A 25,636-nucleotide genomic window follows, 5' to 3' on the forward strand; every position below is an offset into this window, starting at 1 on the left:
CTTTTTCTTCCTGTTGATGATCCACCCTTGAAAATTATCTGCTGCATCACCTAAAAACGATTTTGAGGCAAAAAGGAAATAAACTAATAACCATGCTAAACCAAGGTCACAGTTTGTGATAGTATTTTAAGTAGCATAAATGTGGATTTTATTAAAATTGCCAAGTTCTTCAAAAAGAATTTCAAGTGTTGAAAAATTCAATCATTTTTCAAAGCTTTGTGTTCCCTATTCCATGAATGGAGATTAAAAAAGCCCAGAGCAGTTTGTGTGGAATCTGTTCTCTGGGCATGGATGTGGGCAGTTGTTACCAAGGCTCTACAGTTCCTATAGAATGAGTAGACTTGGACATGTGCAATTCAGAGTTGTGGTTAAAACCAGCTCCCAGACCAGGGCCAATGAGCTATTCTAAATCAGTGTCTGTGTCCTTCCAGGGACTCATTTTTCCCAGTGCTGCCAGCATTTTTTTCATCTTGGCCTGATTTTGTTGGCAGCTGTGACTACTGTGGTAACTTCCTTTAATGATGCTGTTCTTTCCAGGCTGGGATAAAACTTGTTTGGCTTTTCTTTCACATTTTCAATATCTGAATGACCTTAATGTATTTTTCCCAGTTTCTTTGTGTAACTGGTTAAGGTTTGCTGTTCCTGTACATTAAATAGAGCAGGATTGAAAGCACAGTTCTCCCTGGGAAGGCTGAACTGACTTGGTAATCCACTGTTGCAGCCATTCTGTGAATGTCTCAGGTCTCTGCTCTCAGCTGTTCTGAAAATCCAAAAAGAATAGCTAATCTCAGAAAGGATGTTAGAAGTCAAATTTACATTAGAATTTAAATACTCTTAACTTCCTGAAAAATTCTCAAACATCAGTCAGGTATCTTCCTCAGTCAGGTTTTGTAAACTTGTAAAATCCCATATTAGTAACCAAAATAAATATTTATACTTTCAAAACAGTGCTTGCCAGGTGTGTTTTGATGATGGCTAATAGTCTGTGGCTCATATCAACAATGACATGAAGCCTTTCACCCTTATGTTTAAATAATTGTGTTATTTCAGCTATCCTGACATCGTTTTTGTGGAGCTCTGCATCCTTTGCATTCTGGCTGCATTTGTTTAGTGAAAACTGCACACCCTTTATGAGATATTTTCCCTCTTTTCACCAACAACCCTGCATGTGTGGTTTGCTGCCTGACAGTTTGTCACCTTCTATTGTCTCTTTTGCTTTCTCCATCCTGATTCATACTAGAAATTTAAAAAATAAACATTTATATCTATCTTTCCCTCCCACTCTCCCCCCAGCATAAGAAGGAACATGGACCTGTTGGAGCAGGTCCAGAGGAGAGTGAGGAAGATGTTCAGAGGGCTGGAGCCCCTCTGCTCTGGAGACAAGATCACATGAAGCTTTAACAGTCTGATAGAAGTTTTGGTTTAGATGCCCTGTGTCATCAGGTCTCCCAACCTAGTGAAGCTGCAAGGATAATCTGGAAAGCTGAATGTCATGTGGGCAGAGGCTGGGAACATCTCATGTAGAGTTAGTTGGCTAGGACAAAGATTTTGGGAATATTTGAAGGTTAGTAATGCAGTTTGGGAAATCTTACCATTTTGCAGGTTTGGGTTCTACTATGCCGCATCTTAGAATTTATTTAGAAAACGAGTTAAACAAGAATAAAATCAAGCTAAGATTTTGCAGGTGACTACTTTGTTCCCACGTTTCACAAGTAAGACAAGCACTAGAAACACTGGTTTAGGAATGTGTTCTTCAACCACTTTTTCAATCACTACACTACAGCTTTTTTTCAGCTCTGTAATTCTTATTTTGGGTGATTTCTACTTCATATCCAAACAATACTAATGAATTTTTTTAAAATGTGAATTTTAGGCCATTGAATTGATACATCTGATTATGAGTGGGTTAAACAATATATTTTTGTTTTATAGCACTGAAGAACATGGAGATCTTCCAACATTTTTCAGAAGCCTTTCAACCTATGCTGAGTGGTACGAGCATCGTAGACACACCTTCCTGCATTTCAAGGTAGTGTCTATCAAGCCTTTATTTATTAGTACAATATTTATTGTTTTAAGAAGTTTAGTAAGACAGAGCACTGGAAGTGAAACTGGCTGTCTTTAGCAGAGTATAGGTCTTAATTTTGTATGTGGTGCTGAAGAGAATATGAGCTAAAAATTTGTGCTGTGTTCAAGGGGTAATTGAGCAGTAGTTGCTGTGTTCCTCATGGGTGGAGGAAAATAAGACTCTGCCTTTCTGTGAAGGAGTGAGACAGTTTGCTTTGAGTATTATATTTTATTTTGATTTTTAAAAAAGAAGAAATTAAAAGAAAATAACACTTGTAGTTTTTGGCATATAAATGTTGGTTTTGAAGGATTAGATCTGTTTCTCTTGAAGATGTGTCAGCATGTGTTTGGATGACAGCACTTTCAGTTCTGGAGTGTTTTACTTGTGTGGGAAATAAACTGTTGCTCCCTCCTAACTGGAGCATAGTATTTGAGCTTAGTTTTAAATTACTGGTATTTGCCTTGTTTGTTTTGGCTTTGTGCTGGTTTTAAGATAAACAACTAATCCTTGGAGTAAAAATACTACAGTCTTACAGACACAAAACATCTTACATGATGCTTTATGTTAGGGAACAGTGTTTAGCTGCTTAATTGTTTGTGGTTTCTTGGCTGAGTTTTACATACCTCAAGAGTTTATGGTCATTAAACTCGACACCATCTTTACTTTTCAGCTGCAGTATCAAGTGGGAACTGCATCCTTTCCTATTTTTTCAGTCTTTTAGACCTTTGAGTTCTGTGCCAAATGAATCAATTTCTATTATCCAATCAACCAGAATAGAAAAAAGAGTTCTATTTTCTGATAGCACTAAAAAGAAAAAAAATCCAGTCCTCAGCTGAGCAATGAACTGGCATTGCCTAATCCTGCTGGCTTTTGTCTAAGGGCTTTTCTCTAATCCCTCGACAGAAAAGGTAGAGCACCAAGAGCTTTAGGGCTCTGCAGTTGTTTTTTCCAGCTTCCCTTGATGCTTTCTGATCCTTAGATCAGCAGTGACTGTGGTTTCTGGGACAGTGATTTGGTGAACTGTTGTAAATATTTCTCATTTTAAAATGTAATAAAAAGGAAAAAATAGGAAAGAGTTTTGGGGACAATTTTCAAATTGTTGTTATATAAGCAGTTTTTAAAAGTGTTTGTTCAGATGTTGAGTATAAACAATGAAATTATCTACTAATTGCTAGAAGATGTGTGAAGATAATTCATTGAAGGCCTTACAAGTTTGTCAGTATTACAGATATTCTTTCTAAAGGTAGTTTTATTTCCATGGTCAAAGACAAAGGTAAAGTTGAAAGACAAACCAATTTGGGAGAGTATTTACCAAATATGACTGACTGTGTGCTTATGAAGAGTATTTTAGACCTTCTTATTTTGGTTAGCATTGCTAATAACTTAATTTTGAAACAGAAGACTTTCTCAGGTAAGAAAATTAATAAAAGGTTCAAATATGACAATTCAAATGACTAGTTTGCCAAGGAGAATGTATATTTGTAATTTAATGCTGCAGTAATTTGTGGGAAAGCAATTAGACATATGTTGTTAATATATGCATAAAACCAACTCAAGAGTCTATCCTGTTAATATTCACACTTACACAAAATTAAAAATGAGTCTGTAATCTTTGTATTTATTTTTTCCCCCTGCCTGCTCTATAGACTGCCCTGTTTTGGAGAGAAAACTGCTGGGGGGGAGTCTTGGGTTTATAGCTTTTCTATTAATGTGGGGTTTTTTTAAAGAAAAGTGCCAAGGCTTTGATGTAGAAATAAAATAGTTTCTGATACTTTTTTCTCAGCGTGTAGTGTAAAAACACCAATGGTAGTTTATTTTTTCTTTCCTGTTTTGGTACTCGAGAAGAAAGGGATAATGTAGAAATGGGTGAGTACTTCAAGTAATATTGGATGTTTTGAGATTAATGGCAATTCAAGGTCAATTCAAAATAGGTTTTGAAGGAGCAAGTGGGGTGTTCACCAAGTATTCTGTATGGCAGATCTTGCTATTGTCACAATAAATGTGTCTGTAAAATGGATTTACCTCTGCAAATAACCTCCTAACCTTAGTCTGCTGTGAGGCTGAACAGCTGGGACATGTTGGCAAGGCTGAAAGAGCAGGTTGTGGAAGCTGATACTGATAAACAAGAACAAAAATTCAAGTTTTATTGGAAATTCAGGACAGAAATGAGTGATAGGAAAAAAATAAAATGGTTTACATTCAGCTTGATATTAGTACTGGTCACAGAAATAGGAGCTGGAAATCCTCCCTACTGAAGCCTTTCTCACTTCATGTTTTGATTAACTTGCTGTGAATGGGGAAAATAAAGTAAAACACATCAGAGAACTTGGTGCCTGCATGAGACATTCAGAAGGTACCACTTGTCTACTTTGGTTTGTTCACAAAGTGTTAAGAGCATTAATTGGTGTTACTGATGATAATTAGTATGTTTCAAAAATATATACAAGATTTTAATGTAAAATTAATTGTGTGGTAGTAGGTAGGTCTTAGAATGTTTACATGTGTGTATATATTACAAAAATATGCATTTATTTGTGTATACACGTTTTTGGTGATATTTACTGGTATTTATTTATTTATTTTGGTGACTTACTGAGAAGAGTTTTAGTAGCAGTGATTTGTGATGAGAATAAGATCAGAGACTGCTGCTTATGTAACATTATTACACTTACAGCTGTGTTTTTTCCATCTTGGGCATTTATCACAAGAGATGGGAGAGAATTGATGGGTTTAATTTTTTCCAAATAGAAATTTGGCTTGACATTGGAATGTATTTTTATATGCTTTGAAGTTGTTTTTCATGTTTTGATAAAGACCTGGGAACATCAAAGTTTTATGATTTATGTGGAAAAATGAAAACCAAGTATTGCTGCCGGACTTGGTTTTGTTCTCAATTAAGACAATGGAATTTCCTTCTTGTTACACTAAATAACTTAAAATGGAAGATATTGGGGGTTGCTGGTTTTCTTGGGAAACGAGTTCAGGGCAAAAATATGTGTTCAGAATTAAGTGCCATCAATTCCCCATAGCACAAGCACTAACAAATCAAGGCTTAGCTAAATAAGATAAATAAAACTAATACAAAATATTTTGTAAAATCAATACTTTAGATGTAGTGATACATCATCATGCATTTGATGCTTAACTATTTCTACTAATTAGGAATCTATACTAGTTTCAAAATTAGTACAAAGTGGATGTGGTAATAATAACTAGCACACCTTTGGCATTCATTTGTCTGGAGGCCTTACACCTGTGGTAGGTACTGGAAGGGAGAAACTGGATGTCAGAAATGTACAGTTGAGGGATTAAAAACATTGTGCCCTTTATCAGTGATGGCCAGTTCTAGATGAACTGAGTGTCAAGGCCTGCACCTGTCAATTTGTGTTTTTAATGCACTGCATAGGTTCAAGTCATTGAGTGAAATGGTTGAAGTTACCTCTGATTTCAGATTAATGATGGAATCAACTTTTCTTTGTAACTTCCAAGTCTGATTTGATTTTTCCCTAATGAGCAGAAGTATTGTTGCAGAAGGGTAATTCTCTTTCTTTGCTCTGACATCTAGAGGAAATCATACTTATTTACAGGTAAACACATGAATTCAGCTTTGCTTTTAACTATATTGTCACATTTCCTGTCAGGAGAAGCTGTGGAAACAAGGCTTGGTCGACATCATTAGTTAATAACAAAGGTATTTGAGTCTGTTATTCTGTATGTAGACTGTTCTTTTAAACTAGGAAGCTGGTGTTGCAAAACCTGCTCTTGTGAGAACAGCTCAGCAAAACATATGTATTTCACTTAAAAATACATTGTGTAAAAATAAAACACATGTTATTTTCAAAGCAGAATAGTAGAAGGAAATCGAAAACATCTTTGCAAAGTTCCAGTTGCTATGTTGTTCAGTGTACTAAACCTAAATAGGAGTTATTCTCATTTACCACAAATCAGGTTCTTAAAGGAATGTTAATGTTCTAAACATAACTTTTCTCTCATCTGCATCTTCATCCAATATACTTTTGAAGGTCAACTGAAAAGATTTCACTCCAGATTAAAAGAGTGGGATTAGAATTCAGAAATATTTTTCCTCTTTGGTTTGCTCAAAGAAAATCTTGCCTTTATCTGAAAGTAAAGTGTGGTGGTTGTTCTGAGTGCTGGTAAAGAATGAGAATAAGCAGTTTTGTGTGATTTTATCTAAAGAGTATGTGGTGAAATAAAAGTTGAGATAACGTGTGTGCATGTATATATATATATTTTTTTACACTTTCATTAAGAGAAAAGATTCTGAAAGCATGAGGGACATGATAATGACTAAAGTAACTGGCTTGAAATAGTTATTTCAGAGAACTGTGCAACATAGCAAAAGGTCCTGGGTATGCAGGGAAAAGAGCATTAAGGGCGAGGATATGAACTTGTAAACAGAGGAAGAAGTGATCCTTGTTAGATGCCTGGCTGTGGCATGTGGCTGGCGCGGGCAGGGTTAGTAGTAGGTCCCCACGGGCAGCATCCTCAGGCAGGAGAAGGCGTTGACGTGCTTGGCCAGCACGATGGGGTTGCCCTCCATCCTGATCTCATCCATGCGCGTGCGGATGTAGCGCGTGTTGTTGGACTTGCAGAACGTGTCATCCGTGATGCTGGTGATGTTGTTGTACTGCAAACCAAAACATTCTCATAAGTAAATGCATACATGCAGTGTTGATAAAAGATTAGAGCTTTTGCCATTTCCTATATCTGATGTACAGAAACCAATAATAAATTGTTGCATGGGAATTAGCAGCTTCTGAGCTTCTGGATGGTCGTGGCCATACACATTGGTATGGTAAATGATTTTATTCAGAGATGCAGAGGAAAACTGTAGTGAGAACTGTTTTAAAATAAAATAAATTTGATTGTGTAACTCCAGTGTAACTCTTAGCAAACACCCCAGTGTAACTCCTGGGGTGTTTCCTAAGAGAACGTTAAGGAAATCCTTTGGGAATACCTGAAGGTGAAGAATGCGCAGACTCTCCGGTAAGTTCAGGGGGACAGATTCCAGTGCGTTGTGTCCTAAGTAGAGGTAGGCCAAATTTGTGAGTTTCTGTTAAACAGAAAGAGAGGTTACTGATGCTGGTATTACTTGAGGTTAAGTAACTCATGCCTGCTACAAGAAATCCGTAATTTTGTCTGATCACGTAACCTGTAAACTGATGTAACAAAAGCCATTCTTTTGCTGTGAATGTTGAATTGTATTATATCAAGAAATTCATACAACAGGCCTTCTATGTTTGGGAAATTTCAGTGTCAGCATGTTGGTTATTAAAGTTGAGACCACTATAAAGTACTATATGTATGTTGTTTATTAGTATATCTGTAGTCTTCAGAACTCTAATTGAGCCATCAATTTTTGAATATTTTTTCTTTAAATGTTAGAGAGAAAGCAAGCAGGTGAGATATTTCGTAGAAAATTCTTTTCTACATGGAGGACATGAGAGAGTGAGTGCACAAATGACTGTTACTCCAGAGTACCTTAAAAGCAAAGCAGAACCTGGAAGCTGCTTCATCGTAGTTTGTTTCTTAGATTACAAAAATACAGAAAAATAATTTGGTGGCAGACTGAATAGTCTGGTTACTAATTTTGGTTACTTTGATTACCTAGATTATTGGGTTTTTCCTTACCTTGAAAGCATTTGCTTTGATTCCTCTGCTCTTGATTCTGTTTTGGTTTGCATTTAGTGATGTTAGTTTGGGAGGTAGAACAGGAAGTTTTACAAGTCGATTTTCAGCAAGAGAAAGTTCTTCCAACAGCAGAAGCTTTGAAAAGGCTCCATCTTCTATTTCTTCTATCCTATTTCCACTAAAATCAATTCTTCTCAAGGTAGCTTTACACAAAAGAAATGAAAATCTAAGTATTGACTTTATAATTACATGACATATGAAATGTGTATGGTGGTATATGCTAAATGTTATACTGTTGGCTGCAGCATCTAAGTTGTGTTCTACAAATGCAAATACTATTAAAATTGCCATCTGGATTTTTTCCTGGTCTTAAATTGAAAAAATTAAAAAGGGAAATACTCTGGGTCCTTCTTTTTGTCTTAGAGATAACATGATTTCAGCTATTCATAGAATTTCTCATGCTGTGGAGTGAGATAGCTGGCAGAGCTGTCCCTGGGGCATTTGAAGGAAAAATAATGCCTGCTCTTTTAAGACTGTGTGGGATGCAGAGCTGAATTTTATTTTTAGCAATCTGTTTTTTGCCTGATGTTTGGGAGTACTAAGGTGTTTACAGGGTCCAAAATGCATGTCCATTGTGCCTTTCCATTTTGTATTCTAAAGCAGAGACGGAAATTGGGGTGTTACTTACTAATGTCAGCGAAGTCTGAGGCTGCAATCCTTTTGATCTTGTTGAAGCGAGCGTAGAGATAAGCGGTTTCCTTGGGCAGGGGGGGCACGGCCTCGATGTCGATCTCCTCGCAGTACACGGAGCCGCTCAGGCACACGCACAGCAAACACGTGGGCAGGTCTGCCAGCAAGGCCACAGCACCCTTACAGCATGCTCAACTCACTTCTGCTTGCTTCCTCAAAATACAGTTTTCTCTAGTGTCTTTTAAGATTTCCCGTTGTTAGGTTTTCAAAAAATTCTATTTGCATCAAGTTCTGAGAAGATTTATGTTCTCAACTGTTTGGGTTTTTTGTTCTTTTCATTGTGCATGACTTCCCTGTGTATAATCTCTGTTTTTACCTGGGCATGTGAAATGCTATTAATTGGTCTGAATTCAATTGAAATCTTTAGATGGCTAAGAGTATGGTGAATGTGACAACTGCAAGTTTGTGACCATGTTAAATATCACATTTGGAACCAAACCCACAAGGGGAAACACCTGGCAGTGCATGTATTTGGTACTGTAAGTGCATTGGAGCATTTCTGGCAGGTCACACAATATTATCATTCTAGTGTTATTCCTAGCTACTGTTCTGTCTAAACCTTTTGATAAAAACTCCAGCAATTATGTTTATATATCATATACGGTTTAAGTTGGAAGGGACATTAAAAAACATCTCATTCCAACCCCCTGCTACAGACAGGGACACCTTTCACTACTAGACCAGGTTGCTCAGAGCCCTGTGCACGATCTCTATCAGTTTTATACTGAGATTTTCACAGCTGTTGTTTTAAGTACAGAGAGAAACTTTTTGTAATGTAGTTTGAGACCTTTCTGGCTTATGCTAGTCCTCATGGACAGTAGTAAAGTATCAGTAACTACTGCTTTGCTCTAATCTTTTCTGCCAGCAATATTCCAATACATATAATGAATGTGGCTTTGAACCCTGTTTCATCACCACTGCTGTGTCTTGTGCTGTGTTTTCTATATTTTGAGAGTTTTGGTTGGCTTCCACCCTGGAGTGAATGCAATGCAGACAGCAGGGTCATTCCATGGGGTAGTTGTCACCACACAGCAAAACAGGACCTTCTGCAAGCAGTGAGGAGTTACAAAAGCAGCAGGTCAATACTGGGAAGCCAGCACATAACAGTAATTCTTTTTCTTAGAGCAGCACTGCGGAGAACAGAATGGAGATTTTGAGGTTTTAGCTTTGTGAATATCATCATTTTTAGGCTACAGAGTTCTGCCTTATTTGGTGGTTTGGGGTTTTTTTTATTTAGTGACTTGTTTTCATGTTTGTGTAGGAAATGGAAAATGTCAAACAACGCTGTCACTGTTAAAAAGGTAATAGTGTTTATGCTTGTCTGTCTAGAAGCTCTGATGTTCTTGGAGACTTGCTCAGCTTTTGATGGGGGCTTGTTGACAGGTGCTGTTTGGCAATAATTAACCTTGAATTAACACTTTGGTAGACATTGAGAGTCCTCTGGTCTTGCTGAATCATCAGTTATTTCTGGAAGTTTATATCACAGACACACAAAATAAGTGTCTCTTTTTCTCACTACTCTGTTTGGCAGAAAAACTTTGTCCTTTTTCTATGCAGAGAGCACTGGGGGTTGTTAGGAGAAATCTGGACAATGTACCCAGAGCCTGTAGGAAGCTTTGGCAAGTGAAGAATGTTCCTGATGTCTTTTAAACATTGACCTCCCTGATCATCAGATGTAAACTTTGAGAATAGCCAATTGTTCAAATAAATCTGTTGAAATATTTTAAGCACATAGTATTTCATCATCACTTTGGTTACACTGTGGAACTTACTGGGAGATGTATTTTGTTTTTCTTTGTTGTCTTGTCTAACTTATTTAACTTGGGTGCATCTCAATGGCAAATATGACTGGGCAAGTCTGTGGAGATGCTTAGAAGCTGTGCTTTGTGTATTCAGAGTTTACCTGAGGATCCTTTAAATTTTTCAGCCTGCTCCATCAGAAGTTACAAGGTTTTCCATGGGAGATATGAAAGATATTCATAAACAAAAATATTAATTCTCTAGCCTTTGTTATCCTTTGCACTTTAGATTTGTATGTTAAAACATATTCTTTTGGATATTTTAGACATCACAATATTCATATCAGTTTAACTTACTTGTGTCCTTTGTTGGTGGGACATCGAGTTGGCTGTCATCACTTTGCAGCATTAGGGAAGTGTCAAGAGAAACATTTGTTCCATCCTTTGTGAGAGAACAATTGATGTTTTAAAACACAAACCACAGACAAAAAGCCACAGAGCCTTACAAGGATTTGAAATAACGTCTTTTAAAGTGATCTTCCTACAATATACCTACTTATGGCACTTTTTAAAATGCTTTTATAGGTTGGATGACTAAGGTGATGTATTGTTACTTTTACACATGAACTTCTCACTTTAAAAGGCAAGAAGGGAAGGTGCTGCCAATGCTCTTTAGAAAACTCAAGTTCTTCAGGAAAGGACAGTAGACACAAAATAGAAATAGAAAATATAGTCTATATGGTGGGAAGGAATATCCAAGTGGTGGGTATTTAGAAACAGAGTTTTGAAGATCAAGATTTTGCATATAATGCAAAACTCAATATGATTCTTGTGAGTAGAAGTTGTATTTTGTTATTGTTTTGTCCAACTAATCTCAGTAAAATGACTGAGATGTCCTTGCATTTAAAGTTATTCAGAATTCCTCCTGGAGATAGTCATTGCATCTTTTCAGTTGCAGGACAACTTAGTTTATAAACACATTCCTTGCAGGTATTGGCTGAAATTGAGTCATTTGTTTCCATGATCTGCATGTTAGTCTGTTTTAAGGTGTGGGCTGCTCTTAGAAAGGGCCTCTTCACACAGAATCACTAGGTTGGAAGAGACCTTCAAGGTGGAGTCCAGCCCTAACACTTCACCTACACCATGGCACCGAGTGCCACATCCAGTCTTTTTTAAACACACCCAGAGATGGTGACTCCACCACCTCCCTGGGCAGCTGTTCCAGAACTTTATCACCCATTCTGTAAAAAACTTTTTCCTAAAGTTCAACGTAAATTTCCCTTGGTGCAGCTTAAGACTCTGTCCTCTGGTTCTGTAAGTGCTGCCTGGAGAAAGAGCCCAGCCCCAGCTGAGCACAGGCACCTATCAGGAGCTGTGCAGAGTGATGAGGGCAGCCCTGAGTCTCCTTTTCTCCAGGCTGAGCACCCCCAGCTCCCTCAGTGGTTCCTCACAGGGTTTGTGTTCCCAGCCCCTCTCCAGCCTCGTTGCCTCCTCTGGATGTGCTCAAGCATCTCAATGTCCTTCCTGCGGGGCCAGAGCTGGACACAGCACTCTAGGTGTGCCCTCACCCATGCCAAGTACAGGGGCACGATGACCTCCCTGCTCCTGCTGGCCACACCATTGTTGATCCAGGCCAGGATGCCCTTGGCCTTCTTGGCCACCAGGACACACTGCTGGCTCATGTTCAGCCAGCTGTCACCAGCACCCCCAGGTCCCTTTGTGCCTGGGCACTGTCCAGCCACACTGTCCCCAGCCTATGACACTGCAGGGGCTTATTGTGGCCTCTTGTGATGCAGGGAACAGCAGTCAGGTTTTCATTGGGTACTGGAGCAATTTTAGAGAAATACCTATTTTTAGTGTATTTAGAGTATAGATACAGTGCCTTATACTGTGATTTTCATGCAGTAACATTAAGGGGAATTCAGTTTGACTGTGGTAGTTGTTTTTGGCTTGCAACATTTGTTTGTTGGTTTGGTTTTTTTTAAATGGTTTTTGGTGTGCGTGGCTATTGGAAACACATGCAGGAAAGAGCATTGTGAGATGTGGAAGATGTTTTGCTTTAAACATGCTTCAGGATCAGGCCCTGGCAGGAGTGCTCTGCGGAAGAGCTGCTTGCACACTAGGAGTGCTGACAATTGAACCCCTTTTAGTTTTGTTAATCCCCCCATTCTCCCCTCCTTCAGGGACACAGGTGGTTCATCTGCAAGTGCAGTGTGCAGGTAAGAGCATCCAAGCTCCTCCTGATACTGTGTTTTATTTGATATTTAGTTGCTTGTGTGTACTTTACTGTGGGAATTTTTTTATTTGCAAAACAAACCCCTCAGACTTGACATAAAGCCTGAGAAACAAATATCTTGGCCAGCCTCTGTCATTTTGACCCCTTTTTAGCCTGTGAATCATCTGTCCCTTGGCTCTTCCCTGCGTCTGCCTCTCCAGGCTCTGGCTCTGGTTTAGGCTAGCTTGGTTTGTCCTACTGAAGTTTTAGGTTCTCAGTTAGGAAGTTTAAGGTTCTCAGTAGGATTCTGGCAGCAGTTTGGCCAGAATGCTGGCTGGAGGGAGGCTGAGGGTGTCAGCTTACCAAACTGCAAGTCTCCCAGAAGCTTTCTGCAGGAGTTAGCTCACAAAGATAGGTTGATTAGGCACATGAAGACGTGGACCTTGAGGTATCTGTGCCAGTAGAGACTTCCAAGTGTGTGGACTGCTCATGGAACAAGTGGACTTGTATGGCTGCAGCTGGTTTGGCTCCTCAGGGACATTTAACAACATTTGCTGGCACAGTTTATCTGTCCCAGGTGAAGATTTCTAGCACAGTCTCCTACTTGAGCCATCAAAGTAGTCTTTGGTGGGACTTCTTAGCATAATGTAATGTACTGCTAATCTCTGCCAGTGGGAAATGTCATTGAAATTAAAACTGGTAATTTGCAGAATATCATTAAATTCCTAAAATTAAAAAGTATTTGCTGATCAGCCATTAAAATTCCTCACTATGGAGTATCAGTGCAGAAGATTGTTTGGATTATAACCACAAGTTCATTACTTGCCTGTGTAAGGAATGCACTGAAGGAATATTGGCCTACTCACATACTTAAATTCCACCTGCCACTTCCACTTTACTGCACAGACACATTAACACTTTACATCTAAATACTCCAACAATCTTCAAATTTCTGCAAAATAATTTATTCACCTTATAACACAAAGGTCTGGTAGTTTATGCTCAATGAAATGTTAGTCCAGATGTGAGACAGCATCTAATTGAGTGGTTCTGTTCTCTTGTGGAAATTAAGATTTTGTGCTTTAAATTGCTCAAATTTTATTCAAGACTGGTGTGACTGTGGTTTCAAATAATCATAGTAATAAATTTCTTGTGATGTTTTTAGTAAAAGTCTTTTTTCTAACAGTGTGTTCAAGCATGCAGTAAGGAGTTAAATTTGTATGGAAGACAGATTTCTGACTGGGCATGCTTGAGGAAACATTTGGCATGCATTTCAGTTCCAGTTAACACTTGGAATATTCAGGGAGTAAAATCAGTGCAATAAATGAATAGAAGATCTGTTTGTGCACCCCATGATGTAAACTGGGAACACTGGCACTTGTGTCAATGTAGCTGTTGCACATAAGGAGCTAATTTATTATTTTGCAATGAAAACATGTCAATAGAGACCTGACCTGATGGAAATAATGACTGACTACATTCCTAGAATTATCCTAAGCAGAACTGTTGGCCTTCAGAAGACCTGCAGCTTATAGCACTGCCAGGAGGACTTTGATTTGTCTGTGGCACATCTGTTGGCACCATTTCCATGTAGGTATACTCCTTGTTCCTTTACTGAAGCAGCAGCAATCTTCTGCAAGCAGCTTATTGATCAATGTCATCTGCCTAGCTGGTTAAAGTTAACAGGTTCAGTATCTTTTAAAGACTTACTTGTGAGTGGATAGTCAGCAATTAGTTAAGAGTCATTTATATAGTCCCTTTTTCATGGGTTTATGAAAACATGTTACTTCATCACTGTGGCAGATGTCAGATTTAAAAATACCTTAGACATTTATTTGCCATAAATACGTAGCTGATTGTTTTAATCAACAGTGGAGAGCTGTAATTTAAGTAGATTTGGGAAATACTGTAGAGGTATACAAAAGGGATTTTTCTGTATTTGGACTGCAATTTTTTACTTACTATCTTTTGCTGTTTTATTTTCTTGCTTATCAGGCTAAGTTATTGTAACGAGTACAGTTAATATTAATGAAAACCTCCTTGAGCTTTTCATACTGGGCTGTTCCCACTTGGTATTTTCCTTGGCAGCTACTCTTGGGACAGTTGCTGCTGTTTTTTCTCCCTGATCAGTGTTGTATCTCCTTCTCTCTTGGTGTGTACTGGTTAGGACTGAATGGGGGTGTGACATTTGTAACTGTCCCTGGCTGCTGAGGCTGTGGCACTTCGCTTAATTCTCCCCTGGCTTTGTGTCTTCTGCTATTGTGTTGAAATTCAGAGGCAGGAATGTGGAGCACCCAACAAAAACATTCTGTTGGGAGATGCTGGTGAGTGCCCTGAGATGTAGGGGATGTTCTCTTTATTAAGACCCTCGAAGTGTTAATGTGTAGGTGACTCCTCCAGCACTGGACATTCTATAGAAGTTTGGGACTGCTGAACTGTTGAGCTGTAAAAAACCCAAACCACCCACCCCTGAAAAACTGAGGCAAGAAACTTGATAGTTTGGCAGGTTAAAAGAGGAACTGTGGTTTATACTGGCAGATTATGTTCCATAAAAAGGGGGGGGGGTCCAATTATTACTTTGGTAGTACAAAAATAAATAATCTTCCTTGTTCTTAAGCAAACTCACTGAGTTAATACAACACAGTTAAAACTGTTGAGCTGGTAATTAATATATCCTTGAAACTCTTATGCTTGCAGGCACATAAGAACAGCAGAGTTAAAATGATGCTTTAGCCTTATTTGTGCAAGCCTGCCTTCTGTGGCTTACTCAGACTGTAGCAAGGGTAATTTTTTTTTTTTGTGGTTTTAGTTTGAGTGGCTTTCCCTATGTCTGAACTCATTGTATGTTTCCCTGTTATTTTAGGACTTTTCCATAGAACTCACATGCATGCACATAACACCTTTTTCATATAATGCTTATTTTAGTTAAAAGTATTAAAAGGAAAATATAAATAAAATACCTTTCTTATATCCTTGGATTGCATTTCATAATCTTGTTGGGTCAGGCTTCCCATGAAAACATCTGTATCATACTCATAGAGTGATTCTTGCTGTAGAGGTGGTGCTGGATTTACCAGAGGTACAAACATAAACAAAAAAAAAGTAGCCTGCAAAGTCTCCATTCTTGCCCAGAACGATGTATGAGGCTTTCAGTGAGCTGGTGAAGATCTGCTCGTGCCTGGACTCTGGAGAACACTTTCTTTGGGACTGGAAGTGAAAATGCAATCCGTCAAAACAATATTTAAAGCCTAGAGTACTTGTTGGCAGTGGTTTCTAACACATAAGGAACATGGAACAACTTTTAACTCTTGGTATCCTTTAATTAGACTCTAACTTTATAAAACCTGTTCTTAACATGAGAAGAAACTGGGAAATAATAAACATTTTATAACAAATAAGGAAAATATCCTCTTAATTGCATTTGTTTGTTTCCCAGTTTATTTTTGTTAAAAGCAAGATGATTTTGTTAATATTAAGTATTTGGCATATATATAAATTAATTAAAATATGTGAGGTTCAAATGCATTTTTCTTTATTGTCAAAATAAGGGTGTTCAAACCTAAATGCTCTATAACAAAAGCCTCTCATTGTCTTTTACTTTACATGTGAGACTAAACAAGAGAAGATAACTTAACACCTTCAGAATATTATACAGATTGGGCACTTTTCAGGCAGGAAAGGGGAAGAGGCTGCAAACATGATCTTTGAAACATTACAAATAAGCATGCAATATTTTTAAAAATAAATCTTTGCACAGCATTTCTCTCCTCTTAACTGTAGATTTATTTAAGCTCTAAGTTAATCTACTTTTAGGAAAAAAGTCCACCTACCTCTTTAGCAGATTCCAAGCTCTTCACTGAAAAACCAGATATCCTTATCTATAGTTATTCTTTTGTCAGTGTACTTTGGGTTCAAGTTATGCATTACATCCAAATTGTTGAACTGAACACTCTCTCAACGTTTGAGTCTGAAAAGTGCTTTCCATGGGGTAAAAACGCTTTGCCAGCATTCTCTCCCAGGGTGAGAGGTAATATCCTGGAGCAGGGGGTTGTACTTTGCACAACATTTGCAAATGCTAAGCCTGTGTAGCTCATCCTACTTTTGGTGTTCCTTGTTCAAATGGCAGCTTTCTTCTTTGCTCTTTATGTGTGCTAAGGCTTTTTTTGCAAATGAAATATTAATTGTGCAAACTGGAGGTCTCTAATAAGGCATGTGTTATCCATTTTGTGAAATGCTTCAGCCTAGAGACAAAGCAGCTGCTTTCTGAGACAGAGGTAGAGCCAAAACACACGTCTGTTGTATTAGTCACATTTTGTGAATAGCGAAATGTTTTATTATAAGTTGTGTATGTTTAGAGAAGTTTTACCTATCTATGAAATGGAAACTTTTCAGTCCCAGGAGTTCTGGCAAAACATTCTTTGGAATTTCTTGTGTTTATGTTGAGATTTTTAGACAGTGTCTAAATCCTTCATTAATTGACTTATTAGATAGTTTATTGAAAAATGGGTTACACAAAAAATACTTGCTTTGAATAAAGTTCTGTTTCAGTTTTACAGATAACTCAATGAGTACTGTCCAGGTGTAGAATTTCCATCTGAACTATGAGCAGCAGTTTTCTGGATTTGTAATGCATTTCTTTCTCCCCCATTCTTTTCCTCATTATAAATTTTTGGCAGGCAGCACAAATGGGAGACAGATGACCAACTTTGAACATTTATAGAGTAGCTTTCTCAAGTCTTTAAAAAGTATGTAGCAATAAAATCTAGTAGGAATATATCCAAATTTACATTTCTCTTTTATTGTCATACCTTTTTCTTTTTTTTTTCCCTAGAGTAATACTGGTGATAAACTGTGGACCTTTTGGTTAAGTTTTCTTTTAAATGCTGCCTTGTTTAGCAGCCAAATGTATGTAGGAAATCTGCAGAGTGACTACAACCAGTTGCTGTCTAAAATCTTTTTGGGTTTACAATACCACCACTTCTGAACTCGTTTGGATTTTATTAAAATGTTTGTAGCTTAGCTCATATGCGAATTTAACAATGGGATAGTTTGGACTTTCTCTCTGGGATAATGCTGTGATGATAAAATGGAGATATGAAGGGAAGACTAAGAATGGAAATGGGGCCCTGAATCCCATTAGATGCTACTCTGCTGGAGCAATGACACCAGGAGTTTGGAAGTGGTGAAATTGCAGTGTCAGTACCAGCTTAGCATCCCTCCTGCCTGTCTGGGAAGTAATGACACAGCTCTGCTTTGTACTCGCCCTTTCCAGCTGCCCCCCATCTGCCAAACATCCACGTTAGGATTTCCTCTGTCTCTGGGGCATACAAATGTTTCCAGTGCTTAAATGTAATCAAAGGATAACTATTCCAAGGGAAAAAAACTACTAAGTGCTGAAGCTGAAAGCAAGATATAAAATATTAGATATATTTGTTATAGTTTTATGTTAATTTTTCTGAGTACTGAAATTCTAGATTTCACAGCTACATAGAATGTTTCAGGAATAGCTTTATCTTTTCCTTACATATGACAACCTTCAAAAATGAGGGAAAACTACTACATAAATGAAGCCTTGAAAATGTAGGAAGTCTTCATTCGAGGAAAGATGTGTTTGTTTTGATCTGCAAGCGGAGAAGAGGCTCTGAATTTTTAGACGACTTCAGGAACAGCTTCTGCACAAAATGTGAAAAATCTGTGTTCATCGAGATCACAAGATTTGGGTTGTGTGCTTATCACAAAAAGGTTGTCATGTGTGTACTCTCTGCAATACAGGCACCTCTCAGAAGCTCATCAATACTTCCTTACAAATATATTCAAAGAGGGAGATGTTAAGGAGTTCGTTTGGTGTGATGTCATCAAGGAGTAGCTCACAGTGCCAAATAAAGTTGTAACCTTGTCCCATAGTTCATCAGCATTGTCTCATGAAAGAAGAAAATATATCAGCAAATAATGTCAGATAAAACAAGTTTTTATCTGAACATATACCAGATGCTCAGATCAGCACAAGGATGGGGATGGTATGGGTGGCTGCAAACAAGGAAGGGGAGTATAGCTTCCTTCAACTGCTTTTTTCCTGCTCAGAGTGAATAGAAATAACCAAACTATCCAAATCATGTGAGATGAAATATGTGGTTCATATGCATTGGCAGTAGGGGAGCTCACAGGAAACACCCTGGCAAGCAGGGAGTGCTTTCTAGGCACTGGTAGTGCTTGGAAATTGGATGTATAAGTGTCTTTTGCTTGGACTCTGGTTACAAGGATCAATGTACTTGGAATGAGGTTTTTTTTCTGGAAACCTAAGCCTGCTGTGTTGTTAACTCATTGAGCTCCAGTTTTTGATAAATATGTCCATGATGTGTTTCTTGATTTCCCTATGATGTCTCATTTGCACTGACTGATTTCCCCACAAAATACTTTCAGCTGTACTGACTGTTAGTAATATTAAAAAGTTATTTTTCGTAATTTTGTTGACATGGAATCATGACTTAAATTTGAACAGTAGTAATTTCCCTGTCATTTTGTAAGGCTATAAAGTGTAGCTGAAGGTGTAAATGAACCACAAGACTTTTTGTAATGCATAGAACCCAAGCCAGATTAATGGGATTGGATTCTGGTCTGTGGATTCTGCTGTCAGGAAAGCTTAGCTTTAGGTGAAAAGGGCTGCATACAGAATAGGTGTAACATTTGTTCCCCAAGGTTTTTCTTCTGTCATGTTAGACAACAAAGACTAGGAGGAGAAAAAGTTGAGAAGCTGGATGGGTGTGGATGGCAGAGGTAGGACAAACATAGGAGAGCACTACAGAAATTAGGGTAACTATCCAAACTATCCATGTTGCTGACTAAATATTCAGCATCTGGGAAGGAATCTAGTATTCAGTTTATATGTCAATACAGAGGGGGGTCGACTTTGCTCTGTGCAAGACAGGCTGGAAATGACTTCTCCAAGGTGCCTGGAGGAATTACATGAGGGCAGGGGCTGGCACTGCCTATGTAAGGACTTGTGGTTGTGCAATGGGAGGCAGAACACTGGGAAAAGAAAAATGGGGAGGAAAAACCACAGGGCCTTACCTCTGAGGTGCTGAGGCAGCACTAGGGAGAGTCCCATAAAGTTCCTATCAAGATATTCCTTATGAAAGAAACCAAAGCTGAGATTCTTTTTAATCGTTCAGGTTTGTTCTATGTTTAGACAGAGGAAGTGCATTTTGTAGTTGCTTAAAGACCTTGGCTTTCATTTGTATCACAGTCTCTAAAGGATGATATTGGCAACTTCTGCCATTTCTGAGTTTTACTGTTTATAAGTGTTCTTGAGAAAAAAAGTACTCTGGATTATTGCTCAGCTGAGCTGTGCTTATGGTAGGTCCTTGAGTCCCTTACACAGAATACTCAAAGTCAGCGTCTTCTTTTGGCCAGACATCTGTGTAGGACAGAATGAGGACAAATTAGGAGAGCTTTTAAAGATTTTGGGGTATTTATAGACCTGGGCACAATGCTGGATTTTGTTTTGTGTGTGATATTTCTGCTTCATGTGGAAGGCAACATGTTGGAGGTTCCTTGGGTAACTTGTGTGGAGTGTGATTTAAACACCTCACAATGCTGACCAGCTGTTCTGGATTGGAGTAATTATAATAGAAAAGGTTTTATGGGGGAAAGGCAGCTATTGCACCAGCCTGACAACATGTACATAATCTGTAAGCAGTGAGAGATTGACTGTTAAAGAGGGTAAAAACATTAAGTGATGTTAGAACTGAACTCCATGGTTCTATTTTTATTTTCTCCTTTTGTAACCTAAAGGAAATAACTTTTTGGAATGGTTCTCTACACAAGTTTTATTTTCTAAAACACACCTTTTCTTTTGATATTTATGTGGGATTAATTCTAGTTTCTAAAACTACTTTTATCTTTTTGCTGCTACATAAATGTATGATATGAAACTTCTCAGACTCCTTCATTCCCTTCTGCTTTTTGTTAAGGTCCCGATAGAGGATGTAAAAATAGTTTTTAAGCTAGTTTAATGCCAGTAATGATGATGGAGTTGCATTTATTCTGGGAACTAAAAATATCCCAGAGGGGGGAGGAGGGAGAAATCTCCTGGTTTCTTTGCTAGTTTGAGAACTGAAGGTGATGCTATAGAAGAGTCGTGTCAAGCAAAGTCAATTCCAACTCCGCTCCCTTGAGGGATGGAGGAGGGCTCAGAGGTAGTATTAAATGTAAAATAAATGTCTTCATGTCCTAGAGAGAAAATGGAAGCATTCTTCAACATTCAGAATCACTAAAGAAGTACCTGAAAGAGTTATGCGTAAACACCTCCAGATTTTTATGAAAAGTTGCAACTGTTTCCAAGGCTCAGTGAATGCAATCAGTTTAGGTCACTGTTAGGGCCACCAACTGCAAAATGAAGACAGCTGAAAAATGACCTAGTGATTGTATGAACATCCTTCCATATGTTTCTGATTTATAGTCAGAATTTTTTAAGGCTGAAGACATTACCTTTATTTCTTGCATTTCTGGAAAAGAAAAGCTTTTATCAGTTACTGTGTTATAAATGAATAAAGCACATTGCAAAAATCACGCATAATATTAACAGAAATCAAACTATGGTTAACAAATACAAATGATAACCAGAGTAACAGTGCTATTTACCCAGACCTCTCTGTTGAACACATGTTCTCCTGAGCTTTGCTATGTGACATCAGTTATATCCTGAAACAAAAGCCAATCTACTCTGCAATTTATTACAATTTCTTAGAATTCCTTCCAGAATTGGCATTACTTCTTTATGACAATACCATCATTTGTTGAGAGCTGTTACTCTGTCCACGGGGACATTTGAGTCAGGGCTCCAAGAATCATTGGCCTTATCCATATTTTACTTCAGTGTTCCAGGCATCTGTTCCTTGTGTTGTTCATAGTATCTGCTTTACTGTGTTCATGGCTCATCTTCACATTTATCTGTTTTCCTTGTGTTGTACTTGTAGAATAGGGGAATTGATTTTGTTTTTCCTCTGTAGATGATGAATTAATGTACTGAATTACAAGGTTGTGTTTCTATTTATTTTCCTTTTAAATTAATTAGGTTGTTAGAAATATAAATTTTGGGCAAAACAGTTAAAACATTTAAAATGTTTGTATTTGTGGAATTCCATAAGTTGCAATAGTGTATACACAAATTGGCTTATAGCTGAATAGTTCATACTCTTGCAGCAGTACTGGAAAATGATAGTGAAATCTCTTCAATGGGTACGTTTTTGGTTAAAAATATAGTATATTCCCCTTGTCTGCTTTTCAGGTAGGAAATGCCTATGCTTATGGCTCACAATGATCAGGTTGGGCAACAAAGAAGGAAATGGATTTGTATAGTAAAAGTGGAACGTGAATATGTTAAACTAAGTCAGAAAATGTGAACTGTAAAACATCTGTTTTCTCTAAAGGAGCTTCTGTCCTCATCCACATCACTTTTATTATCAGAGTACTGAAGCAAAGTGTAAAAAATATTTATCAGGAAAAAGCAAAATATATTCCCACTTTTTTTGGCCTAAAGAAAGGAATATAAACAGTTGGATTAAACTAGTTTTATTTCTCTTTCTTGTGATTTTTATAATAACTTCTGGTGGTTGGCACTTTACCTGAATTGTTCATGGAGATGCAGAGTTAAACCTTAGATCAAGCTTTGTTTCTGTATTTTCTGACCATCCTGTAAACAAACTCATTAAGCTATTTCATTGTTAGGTTTTGCTGTTACTGATGAAATAAATAGCAAGTTTAGTTCTTAGTTTATGAACCTGTTTCCTGCTTTAAAAACATTGTATAGATTGTAAGTAAGTACCAGAGCAAACATGAAGCAAGTTTGTTTTACACTGTCTCAAGGCAGTGGAGGGAGGAGCAGAACCAGCACGTTACCACGGTTCAGGATAGTGACAACATAGAACTGCTGTGGAATTAATAATAAAGGTTAGTGTGCAATATCCTGTGTGCAGCAGTGCCCATGAACAGATGCTTTGGGAAGACAGAGAATAAAACAATGATGTATGATCCTTGTCTCTGTCCTGTCTTCAAATGTTCTTTCATTCTCCAGCTATTTTCAGCTCAGCACTTTTGTCCCTACTGTGTTTCCTTTAATGGATGTCTTCCAAGGAACACAATTAGTGTCTGTGTCTTTTCTCAACACCGTGTGTAAAACTGCTGCTGCACCCACTGTGTCCTTGGGTACATGGGACACAGGAGCTTCATTTGATGGCTCCTTCCCTGGTACTGGAGCAGATCCCAGACCCTTGCTGTCAATGCTACTCATAATTTTGTGGGTATCTTCTGTATCCCCCTCAGCCATCTCATGGCTGAGCCCTAGTGCATTCCATGTTGTTGATATAGAAGCCAGTCCTTACCTTGGGTGACCTTGCTCTAATCCTTTCCAATCATGCCCTGTGTAATTACACCAGCTACCTGAGCCTTTGGAAATCAATACTGCCCTTAATGTCTGGGTGAGGCACAGATTCATGGCAGTGTCTTGGTGTTTTCCTGTTTTCCATTTGTCTCTGGTTACTCCCTACATCTGAGTTTCCTTTTTGTGACTCCTGGGTGCTGAGCCAGCTCCTGAGTTTTCACTGAACAACTACTGCTACTGAAGCACTTCTGAGTCTTGCTCCCTGAGTGGTGTTGGTGACTTCATCCTTCATTAGTTTTAATGTGGAACTAAGATCATCATTTCCATGCACATCACTTCTCATTTAACTGTGATGAGCTCCCTTGGCTGTTTTAGCATCCTGAGGACTTTTGCAGCCATTCTCCAGCAACACTTAGCACTCATTGTTGGCATCTCACTTCTCAGCCTGGTTTGTCTATCTCTTGCTAGCATTTTAAATGGAATAAATTCCAGCACAGGCCCTCTGCAAAGTTCCCACCAGTGGGATTCCCTCCTCAGCAAGAAGTGACCATTTATTCTTAGGCTGTTTCTCATACTTTATTTGATTTTTGTTCATGATGTTGCCTTTTAATCTGTGGCAACTTTCCTTAAAAACTTTTAGGAATTTTTGTAGGCTGTTTGGACCAGGATCTCCCTTTTCCACATCCTTCACGATTCCCTCAGAGAACTCCAAGATATTTGGAAGGCAAAACATCATGACTTTTACAGACAGCATCCCCTGTGTTACCAGAGCAAATTTCACTCAGCTAGATATCCATTAATCCAGTACTTTATTAAAATTTTTATTTCTTTCAGGCTACTAAGTCTTTAGTTCTCTGTGTACTGTAAAAGCCTTTCTGGAATAAGTGTCCTATATGCTACAGATTATATGATAATATTAATTGAAAGAAAAGTGAATTATAATAGTTCTGCTTGTAATACAAATTTCATGTTCCACCTGAATGAGTCAAGTGTAATAAGACAGCTCTGAAGTTTTCAATAATTTCCAGTCTGACTTTGAAAAATGTATATAACATCAATATTTTGAGTTCTACTTTAAAACTAAAGCCAAGCTTTGTTTCATAAATGTCTTGAAAAAGCAAAAAGTTTGTGATAAAATATGTAATATTCACTATAGCAGGAGAGTGTTCTTTTATTTTTAAAACTGAGCAAGCCTTTCAAAAAGCCTCTTATTTTAGATTTGCATTTTGTGCACCATTCACTTAAAATCTGAAATAGTTGAAAAGTTAACATACTACATGTATTTATTAATAAAGCAATAAAGTTATAGATATATCTAAATTCTTGGATATAGTGTACATAAATGATATTGAGTACTTAAGGAATGAATGAATACATGTATATGTTCCTTTTTCAGAAACCCAGAGGTGTTTGAGGGTGATAAATTTTTTTTTTTTTTTTTTAAGCAGATATTCTGTGGCACTGTGAATTTGTGAGGTGATCGTAAAATAGTTTGCTATGAATATTGGATCTGCTCAGAATGCAGATAAGAAAAAGGGGAAGGAGAGAGGAGCAGATTTCTCCAGTTAGTTGGCTGAAGATCCACAAATTAATAGCAATAGAATAAATTTTGTACCCACAAATTCTTACAACCAATTGTCCTAAAGTCTATATATATTCTTAAAGTTTATATTCATAGCTTTACAATAAATCTTTCTCTTGAAGTAATTAAGTATTTTCATTTTCTTAATATTTCAATTGATACATCAGAAACCATAAATATGAACATGGGCCTAAAAAACACCCTAAAATTCTAAGACAAAAAATGAAAACTGCCTTGCTTCTCAAATTCTAATAGAAATCTGATTACATTGTACTTTAAGTATAGGACAACTACATAACATTATGCAAAGTTGGTAGTATGACGTATGGATCTATCACTTGCAAAAATTTCATTTAGCTGATGAAAAATAAGGATTTTTTTTCCTCACAGCTAGAAAAGCTCTATCAGGGAAAAAGTGCTGAAAAATAAAAAAGTGATAAAAAAAGGCAGTAAAGTGCTCTATAGTGTTATCTTTCCCTGTAGTTATCTGGATCTGTTTCTGGGCATAAGACATAACAAAAATTTGCATAGCTCAAAGTTTTCTTCAGGCTACTTAAAGCAATGTTGATTGTACTTTGAAGCAGAATACAGCTAATTGGTATTAGCTGTGCAGAAGGATACATTAATAGTTAAATTAATAGTTTAAAAAGCCTGCAATGCTTTTCTTTTTAACTGTCCTACTTAATGAATAATTCTAAATGCACAGATTCCATTACATTTCTACATGTCTTCTGAAATAACATGGGCTGAAGCATAGGGAAAATATAAATGCTAATGGTTCAGTTGTGTTAATGCACATGCTTTTCCTCAGATCCCAGCAGCTTGGTGAAAGATTATTTATTGCCTGTGTTAGTAATAAGCTGAAATCTCCTTTGAAACACTGTGATAGTTAAAGGACATCCAAAGAAGTGAATATTAGAATACAGCTTGGCAGGACACTTGAAACATAATATGGGGAAGGTTTGAAGCTCTGTGTTTGTGATGTCCTATTCCAGTTAGAAACTGGAAGAAGAAATATCTGTATTTCTGGGAGATGTGGAGGAACCTTGTGGGAAGTAGTTTGTAATCTCAATCTCTTGTCCTTTTCTCTAGTGCATCTCTTTGCTACTGCTGTCAGCAGTAGGATGTAGAGCTGGATGGATTTTTGCCCTTAATCAGTTGTTCTTATTGAATTATGACACTGATGTATATTTTAGTAATTTTGCAAATGGATCACTTTAGAACAGAATTTCAAGTCCATTTTCTTTCATTT

At 37.6% G+C, this 25,636-nt stretch overlaps 1 protein-coding gene across 1 annotated transcript; it reads right to left on the reverse strand.

Moving 5' to 3' along the window:
* Nucleotides 1-4,181: 4,181 nt before the first annotated feature.
* Nucleotides 4,182-16,481, reverse strand: OGN (osteoglycin). The gene is made up of 7 exons (XM_005422400.2): nucleotides 16,255-16,481; nucleotides 15,385-15,631; nucleotides 10,567-10,651; nucleotides 8,409-8,567; nucleotides 7,721-7,923; nucleotides 7,047-7,142; nucleotides 4,182-6,716 (listed from the first exon to the last, which is right to left on the reverse strand). The coding sequence occupies exons 2-7, from the start codon at nucleotides 15,544-15,546 to the stop codon at nucleotides 6,546-6,548; spliced, it is 876 nt and encodes a 291-aa protein (XP_005422457.1). The 5' UTR covers nucleotides 15,547-15,631; nucleotides 16,255-16,481; the 3' UTR covers nucleotides 4,182-6,545.
* Between the last annotated feature and the right edge of the window lie 9,155 nt (nucleotides 16,482-25,636).

Source organism: Geospiza fortis, unplaced genomic scaffold (assembly GCF_000277835.1).
Source record: "Geospiza fortis unplaced genomic scaffold, GeoFor_1.0 scaffold78, whole genome shotgun sequence".
NCBI classification, from domain to species: Eukaryota; Metazoa; Chordata; class Aves; order Passeriformes; family Thraupidae; genus Geospiza; species Geospiza fortis.